At 35.2% G+C, this 15762-nt stretch overlaps 1 protein-coding gene across 1 annotated transcript; it reads left to right on the top strand.

Annotated features, from left to right (window-relative positions):
• The first annotated feature begins 2474 nt into the window (after positions 1–2474).
• Positions 2475–14684, top strand: LOC116162677. Its single transcript, XM_031476340.1, has 6 exons — positions 2475–2681; positions 7952–8191; positions 8240–8437; positions 8483–10953; positions 13360–13655; positions 13732–14684. The coding sequence occupies exons 1-6, from the start codon at positions 2493–2495 to the stop codon at positions 13878–13880; spliced, it is 3543 nt and encodes a 1180-aa protein (XP_031332200.1). The 5' UTR covers positions 2475–2492; the 3' UTR covers positions 13881–14684.
• Positions 14685–15762: the final 1078 nt, after the last annotated feature.

The following is a 15762-nucleotide window of genomic DNA, read 5'->3' as shown; positions in this document are numbered from 1 at the left end:
TAGTGGCCCAGGCCGGGAACTAGGTACTGTTAAAGGCCTAAATGACCCTGACGATTTGGGGTGAATGATATTAATGGTATGATTGCTTGGTGCCCCTCTCCCCTCGTATATCAAAGAATTTATTGATGTGTTAAGTAAATTATGGCATCGATTCGTATAAAAAGATCACCTTTCTGTAATCGCTGTCTCTGCCTGCGAAAAGACAGACTGGTTTACAGCTATTTGAAGGAAATTCAGATTTTCTTAGACCAATCAAGATTGCTCGTGCATTCAAAATATTCAAATTTTATGTTGATTTGAAACGTATTGACCATATTGCATAATCTAATTGAATTTATTTGAGTAATGAGTATGAATGATTGTGTGTGTTAATTATTAAATTGTCCCTATTTACTGATTGCATCTCTTTCATTGGGTGTTTGAGAAAATAAGAACGGTTTGGTAATAAATAAACAAAGATTGTTGTTTTATTTCCCTTCTTCCCTCCACAAGTAAACCTTGCAATACGAACTCTTGGCCAAAAATAATATATTTCTCACCAACCCTCTAGGATAGAGTAATCTTTTCTCTAGCCAGGTAGATGTTGAATCATCCATGTTGCATCGGTTGCCTACTCGTAGCTTCCGACGTTTGAATGTGGAAGAGCTAGTACTTTTATGATCAATTAGTTTTGACGATAATTGTTGGATGTTGGACAGAAGAATAAGTGATTTCATTTTAGGCCTAATCAGAGGATGCAAATAAATCTCCAGAAGGTATTATCGTTATAGCGACTGTTCGCAAACGCTAAATATAAATATTGTGGGTTTCCGCGCCATCCTGTGGTGAAATAGCCACACAAACTAAGGAAAATGAAATGACGACGATATACAGTCGAAGATTCTCCATAATATGAAGAATTAAGAAAAACCGAACTGCCGGTAACTGAGGAATTCCAAGATGACGAGGAACCCCAAGCAAGAACACGAAGCAAGGAAGCATAGAAGCGCAAAGAAGTTTGAAATCTTATAAGCGCTCGGATGAAACCAGTCAAAGAATCCAGCGAATGGAAAAGACCCGATAAAGTTTGATCCAGTCAAAGAAATCGAAGGAACTACGGAAGTTGATGTCTGGTAGTGTCGAATGACTCGGGGAATGAGAAGATGTTGAAGAAAATGAGGCAACAAAGAAGGCTGGAGAAATGGTGAATCCTGAGATGCAAAGAATGCGTAGAGAGATATGCCTACGCCATCTCAAGCACGAACGCTTGGTAGGTTAGAGCTATCTTACCATTTTTTTTATTAACAGCGCCCAGCGGTGGAGAAAGGCTTCATGCAAGTAGTAATCTTCGCATTTCTTTGTAATTTATTTGTGTTTTGTATGCAACATTTGATATTTTTTATTTTCCATCTTTGTTTTTGAAAATTGACTTGATTTAACCTCAATGCAGAATCATGTGTTTCATATCGCTAACTTTGATTGCTTTGAAATCATTGTTATTTTTGGTATAAATGTTTGCTCAATTTATGAATATTTTAATTATGGACATTCTTTTGGCCCCAGCTCAAATTTATATTTTTGATCATTAATTCAAAGTTGTGTGTATCGTGTATGTGTACTGATCCCGCACAAGAGCCCATTGTTACCTGTCACACCTAACAAAAAGCACTCTAGCACGTATGCACAGGAACAGAAATAACAGTCTGCGATTGAGCTCGTAATGCATTTATGCATCTGTAGTTTAGTGTATTCCGCACGAGGGACCAGAACCACATTCAGCTAACAATAACTCTTTAATTTTAAATCTATATCATTGGAAATTCGTTTCTATACCTTTCGTGTTCCAACGCTGATTTTGGTTAGACCATTCCATTTAGTAAAAATAAAATAAAAAAGGGGTATTTTCAGTTCCAGTCCCAACTTCCAACTCCGTTTACAATTACTCAATTTTGTAGTTTTTACGGCTGTAAAACTAAATACGCAAAATTTCATTTGCAATCAATGTAATTACACCTTCAAGAGCAAGGATAGTGTAAAACGTTATATTTTACACGTGGCTCAAGAATTTTAAATGTGATCAACTATGCAACGAACAATAAGGATAATTTAAGTAATTAATAATAACTGATTTGAAACGTCGAGAAGCACTGTGTCCAAAACGTTATAGTCCGAGAGCTGGTAGACATTTTTGGGTAAGTATTTGAGGCACGCTGAAAACTTGTCCAATACTTCTCAAAATTCATAAGATTCAGGAAGATGGAATTCTGCAGAGTTTTCTTCCGTTTGAAACTTTTAAAAACTTTGAGCAGTCTGTTACTATTTTAGGTCGGCAAAATATCGGTATCTTGCAAAATGTAATCGAATTTCTAGGAAACTAGAGATAATTGTGTGTTGTTTTTATTTATTATCATTTTAAGGTTCAGTACCTACGCCAATGACTTTAAATGTGACGCATGCGCAGAGGGGTATGCATAGTTTATAAAAGAACTGTCAACGTAAAAATTAATTTAAAAATGGCGTTACCATGGTTTTGTGCGCTTATTTTAGTTTGTAATTTGGTGTATACAAAAAGTGATAGTTCTGAAGATGCCTCTTATAACTTGTACTATCCTTATATACAAGGCTATTTAAATAATCTAAATTCGAAAAGTGACAGTTTACACGATTTTCAATATCACAGCCTTTTAAACGCGCAAAAAGAGGTAAGAGTTTTCTTGTATTTTTTATTTCAGAAATAATATTACTCTGTGGAAAATGTGAAAATGACTAATTTTGTATTCACATTCATCTTGGGACAATTGCCATTGTCTAAATTTAAAACCAAGCAAAATCAGGTGGCATTTCCTGACACCTGCAGAAGTAGATGCGGGTATCACAAACATCACCAAGTAATGTTAACAGGCTCATGTAATGTTGAGATGTATCGGTTACTCATAGGTAAGACATATAAGCCTATGAAACATTTGCCAACTATACATTGCAAGTACGTCTAAACAACCACATTGCCAACTTTTTATATAGGTGCACTTATTTATAGGTAGTTTTAACATAGGATTTCTTATCCAGGGGTTACAATTAATGTGTATATATAGATTAACATTTTTATTACAGCGTAATTACCGAGGTAATTTCATATTATAGTTATTTTACTACTTGAGTAATTTATTATTCATTATTGCAACTCTATAAACAGTGCATGAGCAATGTTATGATACGTTTGTTGCAGGTGCACTACATTATTTAAAAGTTTACTAGTGATTTCTGGGAATTGCAAAAGTTTTGTATAAGGATAGAAATTTTTGAAAATATTTTGGACTGCATCTAGAAAGTTTTACACAAAGCCTTTTTGAACTTGGAGGAGATTGATATAAATAGGAAATAACGTAGGCCCCAATAGAGAATCTTGTGGCACACTGTATATATTCACTGTTGTACTCCAACGCCAACTAATGTAGAATTAACAGTTCGATAAATTTGGTGGAGCGGTAGAATAAGCATTAATTTAATTTATGTAGTCCTTAGAAAGAATTGGACAGTCAAGACAGGATTTTGGCATCAGGAAACTGTGACGCAATAACTAGGTGGTTAGTAGGTAGGTACTAATGCGTGATGCTAACAGAGGTAATTAGCATTAAGTTGGCAGGGTTCAATTACTATTTATTTTTAGTGTGATCAAAATGTAACGTTTGAGTCTGCTCTGTTGCTCCTTTAGTTTTATAAAAATAAAAAACAATGTAAGGATTTTACCTCGGAATTTACTTTATAGTTATCAAGCCTGTCTATATTAGGTACCTTGATAAAATAAATTGAGTACAAAAAATACAAATCAAATAACATTTTGTTGGTAGTATTATGAATCATGATAATAGGCTCGATAATAGGTTTCTATATTTGTGTATTCTGATTCAAAGATATTCAACGCATTTTTATAAATTTTACTCTACGTTTTCTGGTGGCCACACACACCTAAATCTAGTTTAAAACAGCCATTTATCTATTTCGCCAAAAAATATGTTTGAGGTTGAATGCTATTAATGCCTAAGTACTCATTGTATTTTTGAATATTTTAAAAGTACCTACCTCGGTCAAGAATTATTTTATTAGTGTCAAAAATAACCGAAAATACTCACCTCCAAGCTGTGTTCTCGACAGTGATATTACACAGACCAAAGATCATTGATCTTTGCACAGACTATTATTGCACTACAAATCTGCCCAATAGTGCATTTTTTCCTTGATTTTTTCCTTATTAAAATTTTGCCTAATACGATACTGGTACCGTTGCCTTTTTTAATAACAGCGAATTTTTACTTTTTTATAGTTTTACCCTTAGTTTTAAAAAATTTATTTTTGAATTTAGGGTAAAAAAATTGAAAATGTGATAAGAAAGATGTTTTTATAGTACATTTTTATTCAATAAAGTAAGCATCAAAATACGCTCCTTTGCCAAATTTAAACTTATCTTCATATCTCGAGTCATATCTCTTACAGTTTCCTATATCCCCATGCGAATCCCCATGGTGGCCCTCGAATTTGAATGAGCCTGTATACTATTATGCTCGCCAGGAGAGCATGCTGGTCACAGAACATCTGATTTTTATATTAAACCATACGATTGTAGACTGGCATCAGGTAGTCTGTGACCGGCATTCTTTCTTGGCGTGGCCAGCATTATATAATATTATATCATATTTCAAAATTTTGAAATGGTATATTTCAGCCATTTTTATTGCTTGGTATCAGCTGCCTTAGTTACCTTCGATACAATAAATAAGATAAAATCTCCAAAAATTCATGACCTACTAGATACCCTAAAAAATAAGGTTTTTATTGATTTTCATGGCTCAAATTAAAAAAAATATAGCTTGTGATACAAGAATGTAATCAGGAAAAAAATGCAACAAAATTGACGTTAAGATATACCGAGAGAGGGTGTTTAAGAAATACCAAGCTTGGGCCAAATGTCAGAAAAATTTTCAAAAAATTTTGTTTGACTGCGCCACTGGATTCTATGTAAAAATATCTAAAATAGGCAGTTTTTACCTTTTTTATATCTTATATGGGATACGATATGAACCCCAAAAATCAACTTTTCGTTTTCACCCTGTACCTCTGAAACATACGTACTTAGATTGATTAAAGCGTTTGTCCAATTACAGAAATTTTAAAATATGTATTTTTTATTATAGCATTCCGTAAAATTCTACTTCTATTAATATAAGGTGTTCCTCTACCTATTTCTTATACTTTATTATTTATTTGCGTTTTTTACACCACCTACACATTTTATTGGTAAGTAAACAAGTAAAAAGGTTTTCGCTCTAAGGCGATAGTAACTTTAGCGCATTTTCCATGCATTGAGATTTCAACGAAAGGAATTAATTTTTACTAACCACCGCCCTCTAATATCAAGTTCTGTCATAATTCCTCATATGTTGAGGAGAAAGTGTCAAAGGAGGGTAGTCACAAACGGCGATAGGAGAGAGAGAGACAAACTTTAAGTGGGGATATCTCGAAAACGGAATGTCAGAGGAGGGCATACATGTGAAAATGGAATATTACCTCGAATATTACGTAGAATTTTCTTAAGAACCTGATCATTCTTGCATACATTTTGAATGCTTGCCAGGCTGTTTTTAAATATTTATGTATAAAAAACCCTCGCCGTTGATCATTCTCTAAGAAACTATAAACATCAATAACTTTTGCAAGCTACTACCGATTTGTGCCAAACCGTGGATAGGTTTGCTTCTATTAGTGCCACAAGTGTTGTGCGCAATTTACATTTGTTTTGTTTGTGCATAATCATCGAGATAATTATTTAGGTACAAACAAGTTCACGAGCAAGTTCATAATTATTGATAACGCTCGTTTCGTTTCAAGAATAAGTATACTAAAAGTAGGTGGGGTGAATTGGCTACGCCAATTGTTGTGTTCTTTATCATTTTTTAATAAAAATACGCAAAAAACTTCTGTAGTTCTTTCGTAGACCTTTTTATGATTGTAGGCATCTATTTCTGTGACAGATTTGCCAATTTTGCAGAAGCGCTGTTAAAGGACGTGGTTTGGTTATCTGACAATTCTTCTGCAATTTTGGGCCAAATCAATTTTTCATAGATATTGGATAGACCTGTTTGAATTAAAGATGGCACCCATAGTAGTGACGCATGATCAATGACATTGGCCCATATGAATAAAAGGAAGCAAATGCTTATACTTGCAAAATTCGAAGTAAATACTTGTAAGTGCCGCTTTCCACTGGGCTGCTGAGCAGCTCTGCACTGCGTCCCGTCCCGTGGCTAAGCGGTGCTGCTAAGTCGCCCAGTGTGAGGGGGCACTTACGAGTATTTACTTCGAATTTTGCAAGTATAAGCATATGCTCCCTTTTATTCATATGGGCCATTGTCTGTTTGATCTGATAATACCGATCGATAGTTCAAAGATAGACTTTTTTAAAACTTATCTATCGCTAATTAAACGATGATGTATTGATAATAACTTTGCCTCTGACATTGTAAAAAAAATAGGTAGTGTACATAGTATAAGTAGTTGTTATTTTTATTCCTTTTCTTTTTCATTATGCAAAGAATAAATAAAAAATAAAGAATGAAGTGTCCAAGATAAGGATGTGTATCATAGGGATCTCAGAAAGAATAGAAGATCGCCAAATTAAGGAAAAGTTGCGCAATTATCATGCTGTAAAGAAAACCAGAAAATTCTTCTTACTTCGAAAGATATGCCGGAAAAAGCGAAATTGGCCGATTTCGTTTCTATTTGTTCTGATGTCAAATACAAAAAAATAAAAACAAGTTGTAAATCAGCATATGCATGATGAAAGCGCATTTTTGGTAATGCAGATCAGTATTTCATTAGCAAAGTTTAAAATTATGGATCTCACGAAGTAATTCTACACTATAGCAGAAAGCTTTTAGTGAAAATTTGAAGTCTCTAGCTATTGTAATTGCTAAGAACTCAGTCGGACAGCCAACCAGCCAGCCATAGCGTATTTTTTTCCAAAAATGCGCTAAAAAACCTTTCTCATTGCCCACTTTTTGAGCTTTGCAAGACGGCGTTGAGAGATTTTATTTTTTTATATGACCCGTCAAAAAAGTACATACTGTATTGAGTAGCATTTTTTATTACGATACATGTAGGGCACATAGAAAGACCAAACGTTCAACAGTCATGCACTCGCTCACAACGGCCCAATCGTGCATGTGTTGGACAAATTTCCTGGAAAATGAAAAATTTTCTCGCACGATTACGGCATTGTGCGCGGGTGTACCATCCTGTTGAAACCATCAGTTTCAAATTTTTGTTTTTTTTTGTGTGTGCCATACCTACTTTGTTGATTTCGAAAATGCTACTCAATACAGTATGTACTTTTTTGACGGGTCATATAAAAGAATAAAGTTGATGAGAAAAATAATGACGTGTCTCACTCTATACATTTTACATAAATTTCAAAATCAGAAGTTTTACATTTCAATTCGCAACAAGCATCCATGGGTAACTAGATCTTCCTGAATTAACGTGGCTATGATGGCGATGTATTCCAATGAATTTCTTTTTGTCTTCTATCTCATTCCTTAAAAATACAATGTGGCGCCCATAAGAATTAAGAGAGTAGTAACCTGTACCCTGTACCTTCTACATCTAGCGTATTATGGAAATTCTGAAAAAAATGCACATAGAAGTTACTAACGGGGATCGCCCATTTCCAACCGTTTAAGCTAGGGAAAAAGAAAACGACATTGACATTTTCAGTTTTTCGATGATATCTCAGTCTTTTTCAAAGATGCGTTTTTTTTAAGTCACAAAAAGGGGCAACTTTGCCCCCATTGCCCCCATTTAACCTACACTATACTGTATCTCTCACCATTAGGGAGATCTCAATGGTGAGTCACGAATTTCAATTACCCTGTACAGATAATATTTTCCAAAAAGCATACTTTATTTCATTTTCTTTCAGGCTGATAATGTCATTAAATTAACAATTGAAGTAACAGGACATTGTCGACAACAAGTTCCAAATCCCTGCGAGAATGGATTATTCACATGTAGTGCAGTTTTGCACTTCATCAATGGTAACTACGAAGTCCAAAATGACAATCTTTGTCAACGAAAAGTTGATCCCAATTTAAACAACACCGGGCAGTCACCTGCTCCCCCTGTAACAGAAAGAGTTGAAACAGAAGACCATCCCATTAAAGTAACATTACGCTAGTTTCTTTACACTTAACCATCAACTTCATTTTAGCTTCATTTTGTTGTTGATCCTATTGAAAAATCAATAGTGACAGTTCATAAAGATGAGTTTCACTGCACCAACTGCCCCATTGATCTGGATACAAACGTTGATGGCATCGAGAATCTGATCTCTACTGCCCTTGAGCATATTAATTCTGAGCAAAACGTTAAATACGCCCAGGTTAAGGTGTTACGTATTCAACAAGAGGTAAGTGTTGTGTGTCTAAAACGCTCGCTTATTTCGAAATTGTAGGTGACATCCGGTGTGAAATTTATCTTACTATTAGAAGTTGCACCGACCGTCTGTTCCAAAGATGTTAAAAATTTGCAACCATGCCCCATTGATACTGGGCTTCCACCTGAGATATGCAAAGTGCAATATTTGCAGAAATTGTGGATAAGCAGATCAAAGAATGTAATAGCCAATAATTGCACGATTTCTCAAGATTTTTCCGACATTCAGTATTACCCACTTAGAGTAACCACTACCAAGAAATATAATTTTGATGATTTTGATTGGGCCGATCTTGAATCTCAAATTGAATACATTGCTAAACCACAATCGGAACACACTGCTGCGTCGGAAGATAATGCAGTTTTGTCATCAACATCTGGTGATACAAAGGAGGGAAAGTTGGTAGAGAGTAATGATGTGGATAAAAAGGATGAAATTATGTTGGCCGACCAACCTAAGCATAAGCGTAGTCATCGGGATAATTCGATTGATAGTGATGATGACGACGATTGTGGAAAGAAAAAGAACAAGAAAAAATCGAAAAAGCATTCAGAGAAAAAGTGTGACGATTCTGATGATGATGATAGTGATGATGATGACGATGATTGCAGTTGTAAAAATAAACACAAGAAGGGAAAATCGAAACACAATCATAAGCACGACAAGGGTTGCAATAAAAAGAAAAGTAAGGTAGATAAGCACAAGTCTTGTGACGATGACGATGATAGCAGCAGCAGTAGTAGCAGCAGCAGCAGCAGCAGTAGTTCTAGTAGCAGTAGTTCTAGTAGCAGTAGTAGTAGTAGTTCTAGCAGTAGTTCATCTGATGAATCTGAAGAACCCTGTAAGAAGAACACTAAACGTGGAAAACGCTCTTTTGATCATACATTAGAAAAAGTCCCAGAAGGAGAAAAATATTTACTAAAGCAACTCACCAGTTTTGTCATTTCTTCTCTACATAACGACAAGAAAACTACCGTTGCAGAAGTAGTCAATGCAAAAAGAAAAGTAATGAGTGACGGTATCAAATATTACTTAATGCTTCGGCTAGGAAATCCTGCATGCGCTCAAGACGCATCATCAAATGATTGTAAAGAGCATGTCATGAATCCCACCAGTGTTTGCGACGTAATTGTTCTTATCAGCGAAGATAAGCAGAGCCCACAACTTTTAAAAAAACATTGCTACAAAGTAGGCACCGAAGACGGAAAAGAGCACGATATTTATTCGACTGTACGATCTAAAAGGCAAATTCCAGGCGGAATTAACGCAATTTCCATCAACGATCCCGTAGTGGAAAACTTGGCCAATACTGCCCTAAACCATTTGGACTCGCAGACAGCGCATGATACCAAGCACAAGATTGTTCAAATACTAAGTGCTTCCAAGCAAGTTGTTGCTGGTTTCCTTTACAATGTCACTGCAGAAATTACATTGTCGGAGTGTCCCAAATCTAGTACTGCGCATCCTGATTCTTGTGTCACGCTTCCCGGAGCAAGTGTTCATACTTGTAATATTATCTTGTGGGAAAGACAATGGTTACCTAACGGACGGGAAATCAACATAACCTGTTCTGATGGCACCTCTCCCATCTCATCTTACAGTTTTAGACAAAGAAGAAGTGTAAATAACTTAGTAGGAGGCAACACTGCTGTTGCCAGTGCAGACCCAGAAATTATTAGTTACACAGAAAATGCATTAGGGCATTTAGATTCAACTTCACAATCTGATAATAAATATAAAATTGTACGTGTTCTACAAGCAACAAAACAAGTTGTTGCAGGAATGATGTATCGAATCAAGGCAGAAATTGTACTTTCTGATTGTCCGAAAGGTAGCAGGACCGCTCTAGCCACTTGCGGTTCATTAAGCGGTGCGCCCACTCGGGTATGCAGGATTACTGTATGGGATCGACCTTGGCTACCTCAGGGACGCGAAACCAACATTACGTGCGAGGATGATTCCGTTTCCCAAAGTTTTCGATCAAAAAGAGAAATAAAAACTTTGAGTTTTTCGTTATTTCAAACATTCGTGAAGGAGTACAATAAAGTCTATTCGCCAAATGAGTTCAATTATCGTTTCAATGTATTTCAAAAAAATTTGGAAAAAATTAAAGAATTAAATGAGCATGAAAAAGGAACCGGAAGGTATGGTATCACAAAGTTTGCAGATCTGACTGCGGCGGAGTTTAAAAAATTTATGGGATATCGTCCAGATTTGCGCACTGATGAAAATACGATGTCATATCATCAAGCAGAAATTCCTAATGTAACATTACCTGTCGAATTCGATTGGAGGACGAAAGGAGTCGTTACCCATGTGAAGAATCAAGGGTCGTGCGGCAGCTGTTGGGCATTCAGTGTTACTGGAAATGTAGAAGGGCAGTATGCTCTCAAGTACAATCAGTTGTTGGAGTTTTCGGAACAGGAACTTGTAGATTGTGACAAAACTGATCAGGGTTGCAATGGAGGATTAATGGACAACGCTTATAGGCAAGTACTGTGCTGTATTTTTGTAAGAAAGTTGTTGCAGTGACTGCAACAACTTTCTTACAAAAATACATTACATTTTAACTAGTATCTTGCAAGGCTTGCCACGCATGCGTAAACGTAAAAACTACTTTTTTAAATAAACAAAAAGTTGAAAGGCGCCGCGCAAAATTACAATTTATTTCGTTTGTTCTATTAGAACAAATGTATTAAGTATACAAATAATAGCTGGCTACGTAGTGTAGGTACAGAGATCATTAACTTTCAGCCGATATTGAATTCGTGTGAAGTATTGACTGCTTGTATTTTATTAATTAAATGTAAGTTTGTGGACTAATGACAGGGAGGGGCAGATTTTCTGCTATGTTGAATTTATTCCGACAGTTTCATTACAATGATTTATGGCAATTTTAAAAAAACTATCAAAAAAACCCGCCATTTATTATCTTTCTGCTCCAAATTCCATCCCTTGGTACGGCAAAAATGAAATTTACCCATTAATAAATTAATAATGTTAATTATTTTGAGATAGTCGATAATTTTTTTTATATGTTCTATTTGAATACATTGCTACTCTCGTTCAATTATGAAGGAGGGGAATAAGAGCAGGAGACTTCCCTCACTACACTGAAATTAACCATGTAAAGTGTTGAAATGGATACTTTTTTTTTACTTACATGTGTGGTGTTTGAATCAAATTTTGCGTTTCTTCTTTAATTATTTTGATAATAGTAATTTATTGTACAAGACAATAAAGGCATGAATGCATTAACTCTCACAAGATGGTTAGTTTCCTTTTATCGTTGTGTATCATCCAAAACTTTATTTTATAGCAGAAGCCATAATCCAAAACTTTGGGAAATTCTGAATTTAATTTACACGTCAAAAATAGCAAGTTTAGGTTCTCCCGTCGTTTTCATGGAAACAATATTGTTTTCTGTTTTGAACTTCATTTTATTTCATGCTCCGCGTCCCATTTTTAATAAGAATAATATCTGTCATTAGAATGCGCACTCATTTACGTTGCCGTTAAAGTGATGACTTTATCTATACTTTTATTGTTAATCGTGGGGCAGACAAAATGCTTGAATCGTTCAGATGATACACGCATGAAATTTGGTACGAATTCTCCTATTAGGGTACTGTTTGATATAAAAACTCTGGCTGTAATATGGTTGCCGTTTTCGAAGATGACGCGCCATTAATTATTATTAGCAGTAAGTATCTTTCAAATGATAACTGCCATTAAGGGTACTGTTTTATATGAAAAAGTTCAAGATGGCCGCCGTTTTCCAAGATGGCACTGTTTTTCAAGATGATGGCACATGCAGATATCAACTATTACTCAAATGATGATGCTACCACGAAGTTTGGCACGAATACTTCTATATAATATTGCAGATTTACTTGGAAATGCTGGCCATTTCAATTAAATTTCATTTTCATTTCAATTTTGCGTTGTAAATATGTTAATTCCATTTAGTCTCCCAAGCTCACGAACAGAGATTATCAAAGGTGATTGAGGAGTAATTGGTATAACTGAAATTTGCGGAATTGTTTATGAATATGTGGCTGCAGCTGATGGTACTAAAGAACTTACCTATAAGTAAGACTAGGCATCATGAACAGATTGAATGAGCACAAAGAATTTTCATTTGGATATTTTGAAGCACCATTTCAAATTGACTTCAAATTATTAAAAACAACGTATCAGGTGCAAAATTGCCTGTAGAATTTAACAAGTAAAAAGCTTTTCACTCTCGGGCGAATACCTTTAGCGGATTTTCCATGCATTGATCAGTACTTATCAACAGGTCATAGCTATGTGCGCCAATTTTTTTACTAGAAGCATCTATGGTTAAAATTTCAAAGAAATGTCTCCATAAATAAGAAAGTTGGCATTGTGCAATTTTACAATATGCAATATGTGTGTCTTTACTACTAGAGATATCTGGTTAAAATTTTAAACAAATACAGTATTGCGCAGTCTGCGCATGCGCACAAGTGATTTTCATTATAGGCGATATGTTTGCCTTTACTAGAAGCATCTGTGGTTAAAATTTCAAAAGATATTAATAGATAAAAATGTTACTTCTACCACCATTAATTATATAGTATATAATCAATGCTACCACTGGAAACTCTTAAGAAATCAAATTATAAATTTACCAAATTATAAACTTGACCGCCATCATGTCCTCTCTGTATGTTTGGGAAAATACCTAAACCCCTTAAAATTGCAGTATTTAACATATTCAAATAATGGTCTATTGAAAACAGTTTCTGTGTAACCAGCAATTTACTAACATAAATTGGATGTTCTACTTTGAAAACGTGTGTGCACCCATGAAAATAAAAAAAAATTCATTATAAAATAATTTTTTCGTAATCTTTATTTCTTTCTAATAGGGAAATTGAAAAATTGGGCGGACTAGAAACAGAACAGGACTACCCATACGAAGGAGACGACGAGAAGTGCCACATAAATAAATCTTTAATTAAAGTACAATTGAGTGGAGCTGTTAACATCAGTAATAATGAAACTGATATGGCGAAATGGTTGGTTAAAAATGGTCCGATTTCCATTGCGATTAACGCAAATGCTATGCAATTCTATTTTGGCGGAGTTTCACATCCGTGGAAAATGCTGTGCAATCCTGACGATTTGAATCATGGCGTGTTAATCGTCGGATATGGCATTCATAGTATGTACAAAGTTTCTTTTTTGTTATTCTATTTAATTCGTATTAAAGCCGATATGTATTAAACAATTCATTTCAGAATATCCATTGTTCAATAAAACCATGCCTTATTGGATTGTCAAGAATTCTTGGGGCTCCAGCTGGGGACAGCAAGGTTACTATTTAGTGTACAGAGGAGATGGTACCTGTGGCCTTAACAAGACACCATCCAGTGCCATTGTAGCTTAATAAATTTGTTGTGAGTAGACTTAATTACGAAACAATCATGATATCTCTTGCTCTCTCGTATAGAAAAAATGTGATGTCGTAATATTGTGATTCGATTGTAATATGGTTAAGTCTCTGAACATTGTTATGCTACAAAACAATTTTGCCATTTAACCTGAACTAAACAAACTTATTGATACATATCGATATTATGTACAATGAAATGTAAAATAATAAATTTCAGACTTACACTAGGTTATGTATACCTATTTGCAGCTGATCATGTTAACTATACCCATTCACATTTGCGCGGTGGAAAGTTGTAGAACAAAAGTAACACTAATTGATTTTGTGAGTTGGTTGATCAAATAATTTGTAGGAAAATATTTTCGACAAACGGTATCAAATTTCCTAAAGAGCCATCTTAAGTTTTTTTTACAATTTGGAAAGTGCTCAAAATATTTTCAATGCTGCAAATCTCACAAAGGCAAAAATAAACCAACTTTAAGTACTACTATATGGCTAATTCGAGAGTTTTAATGTGTTATAGGTTAATTCAGATGTGTTATACTGATTCATGTGGTTTTCTTTTCTAACGATTGTGCAAATTAACATCTTCTTAATTTAAACTGCTTTCTTGTACCTGCTGAATTTACTATTGTTGATTACTTGTATTCAGTTTTATTTAATGTTGTACACTTTTAATTCGATTAATTTTACTAAGAACATTTGTTGTAATATATTCCTTTCTATGCTGTTAGTTTTATGTCGCTGACGCTGACTACACCCACAAGCACAAGTTTGAATTACAATAAGCATTCTGTATATGGTTTTTTTTTGTTTTTAATACATGGCATTTATTTTGGGGATGATGCATAGTAGGATTCTTTAAAAATACAAAAACTACTCTTCTTGCAACCTGTCTGAGGTCCGGTGCCTCATGCGAGATGTGTGCAGTTATACCACAGACAACATATACTATGTCTGTGGTTATACTCATAATGCTTGTACATTTATGACATAGAGTGTTATTCATTTAGAAGTAGACATAGGGATTTCCTATGTCTACTTTTAAATGACAAAAGCTCTTCTGAAAGACGCCTAATTCTAGGCAACCAAAATACCATGCGCACGCATTCTGTACTGTCATTCGGGATATTACCAGGGTCAATTACCTCAGCCAGGAAAAAATTCTATCGCTAACAATCTGTCAGAGCGAAAAACGTGTTTGTGCGAGTTTCACTGCCAGTTTTACCAAATGTGGTTTAACTTTCTTATTTTAACATCTCTCTTTTCATGTGTCAAACTTTGCTTGCTGTTCTTTGTAAAATTTTGGCATTTTTGAGAATAGTTTTTTTGCAACCTTGAACAACAAACAAGGTCACTCCTTATTAGCTACCCAACACGGTGAAATCCCAAAGCCACGACCTTGTGACGTAATCGGGGGAATCCGAAACTCAAGGGCATGAGCTTGTCCCAGGATCCAAGACCATAACCTTGATTCAGCATCCAAGGCCTAGATCTTGAAAAATTCCAGGACCACGACCTTGGGAAATCCCGGGCAATGACCTTGGAGATTCCCAGGATCATGACCTTGGAAAATCGCTTGGCAATGGCATTGGGAAAACCCAGAGCAGTGACTGTGAGAAATAACGGGGTTATGACCGTATCAAATCCCAGGGCAATGGCCTTGGGAAATTCTTGGATCATGACCTTGGGAACTCCTGGTGCAATAACATTGATAATCCCATGCCAATGACCTTGGAAAATTCCGAGGAATTGCCTTGGGGAAATCCCAAAGTCATGACCTTGTTACATCACCAAATCATTTGCGAAAATTTATATGCAGAGCGTGGAGCAACGCGTTGTCGCTTTGTGCACTACTTTTTAATTTATGATTTTT

This window comes from Photinus pyralis, unplaced genomic scaffold, assembly GCF_008802855.1.
Source record: "Photinus pyralis isolate 1611_PpyrPB1 unplaced genomic scaffold, Ppyr1.3 Ppyr1.4_LG2, whole genome shotgun sequence".
Taxonomy (NCBI): Eukaryota; Metazoa; Arthropoda; class Insecta; order Coleoptera; family Lampyridae; genus Photinus; species Photinus pyralis.
The sequence above is the reverse complement of the archived record's forward strand: the minus strand, read 5'-3'. Positions and strand labels throughout refer to the sequence as shown.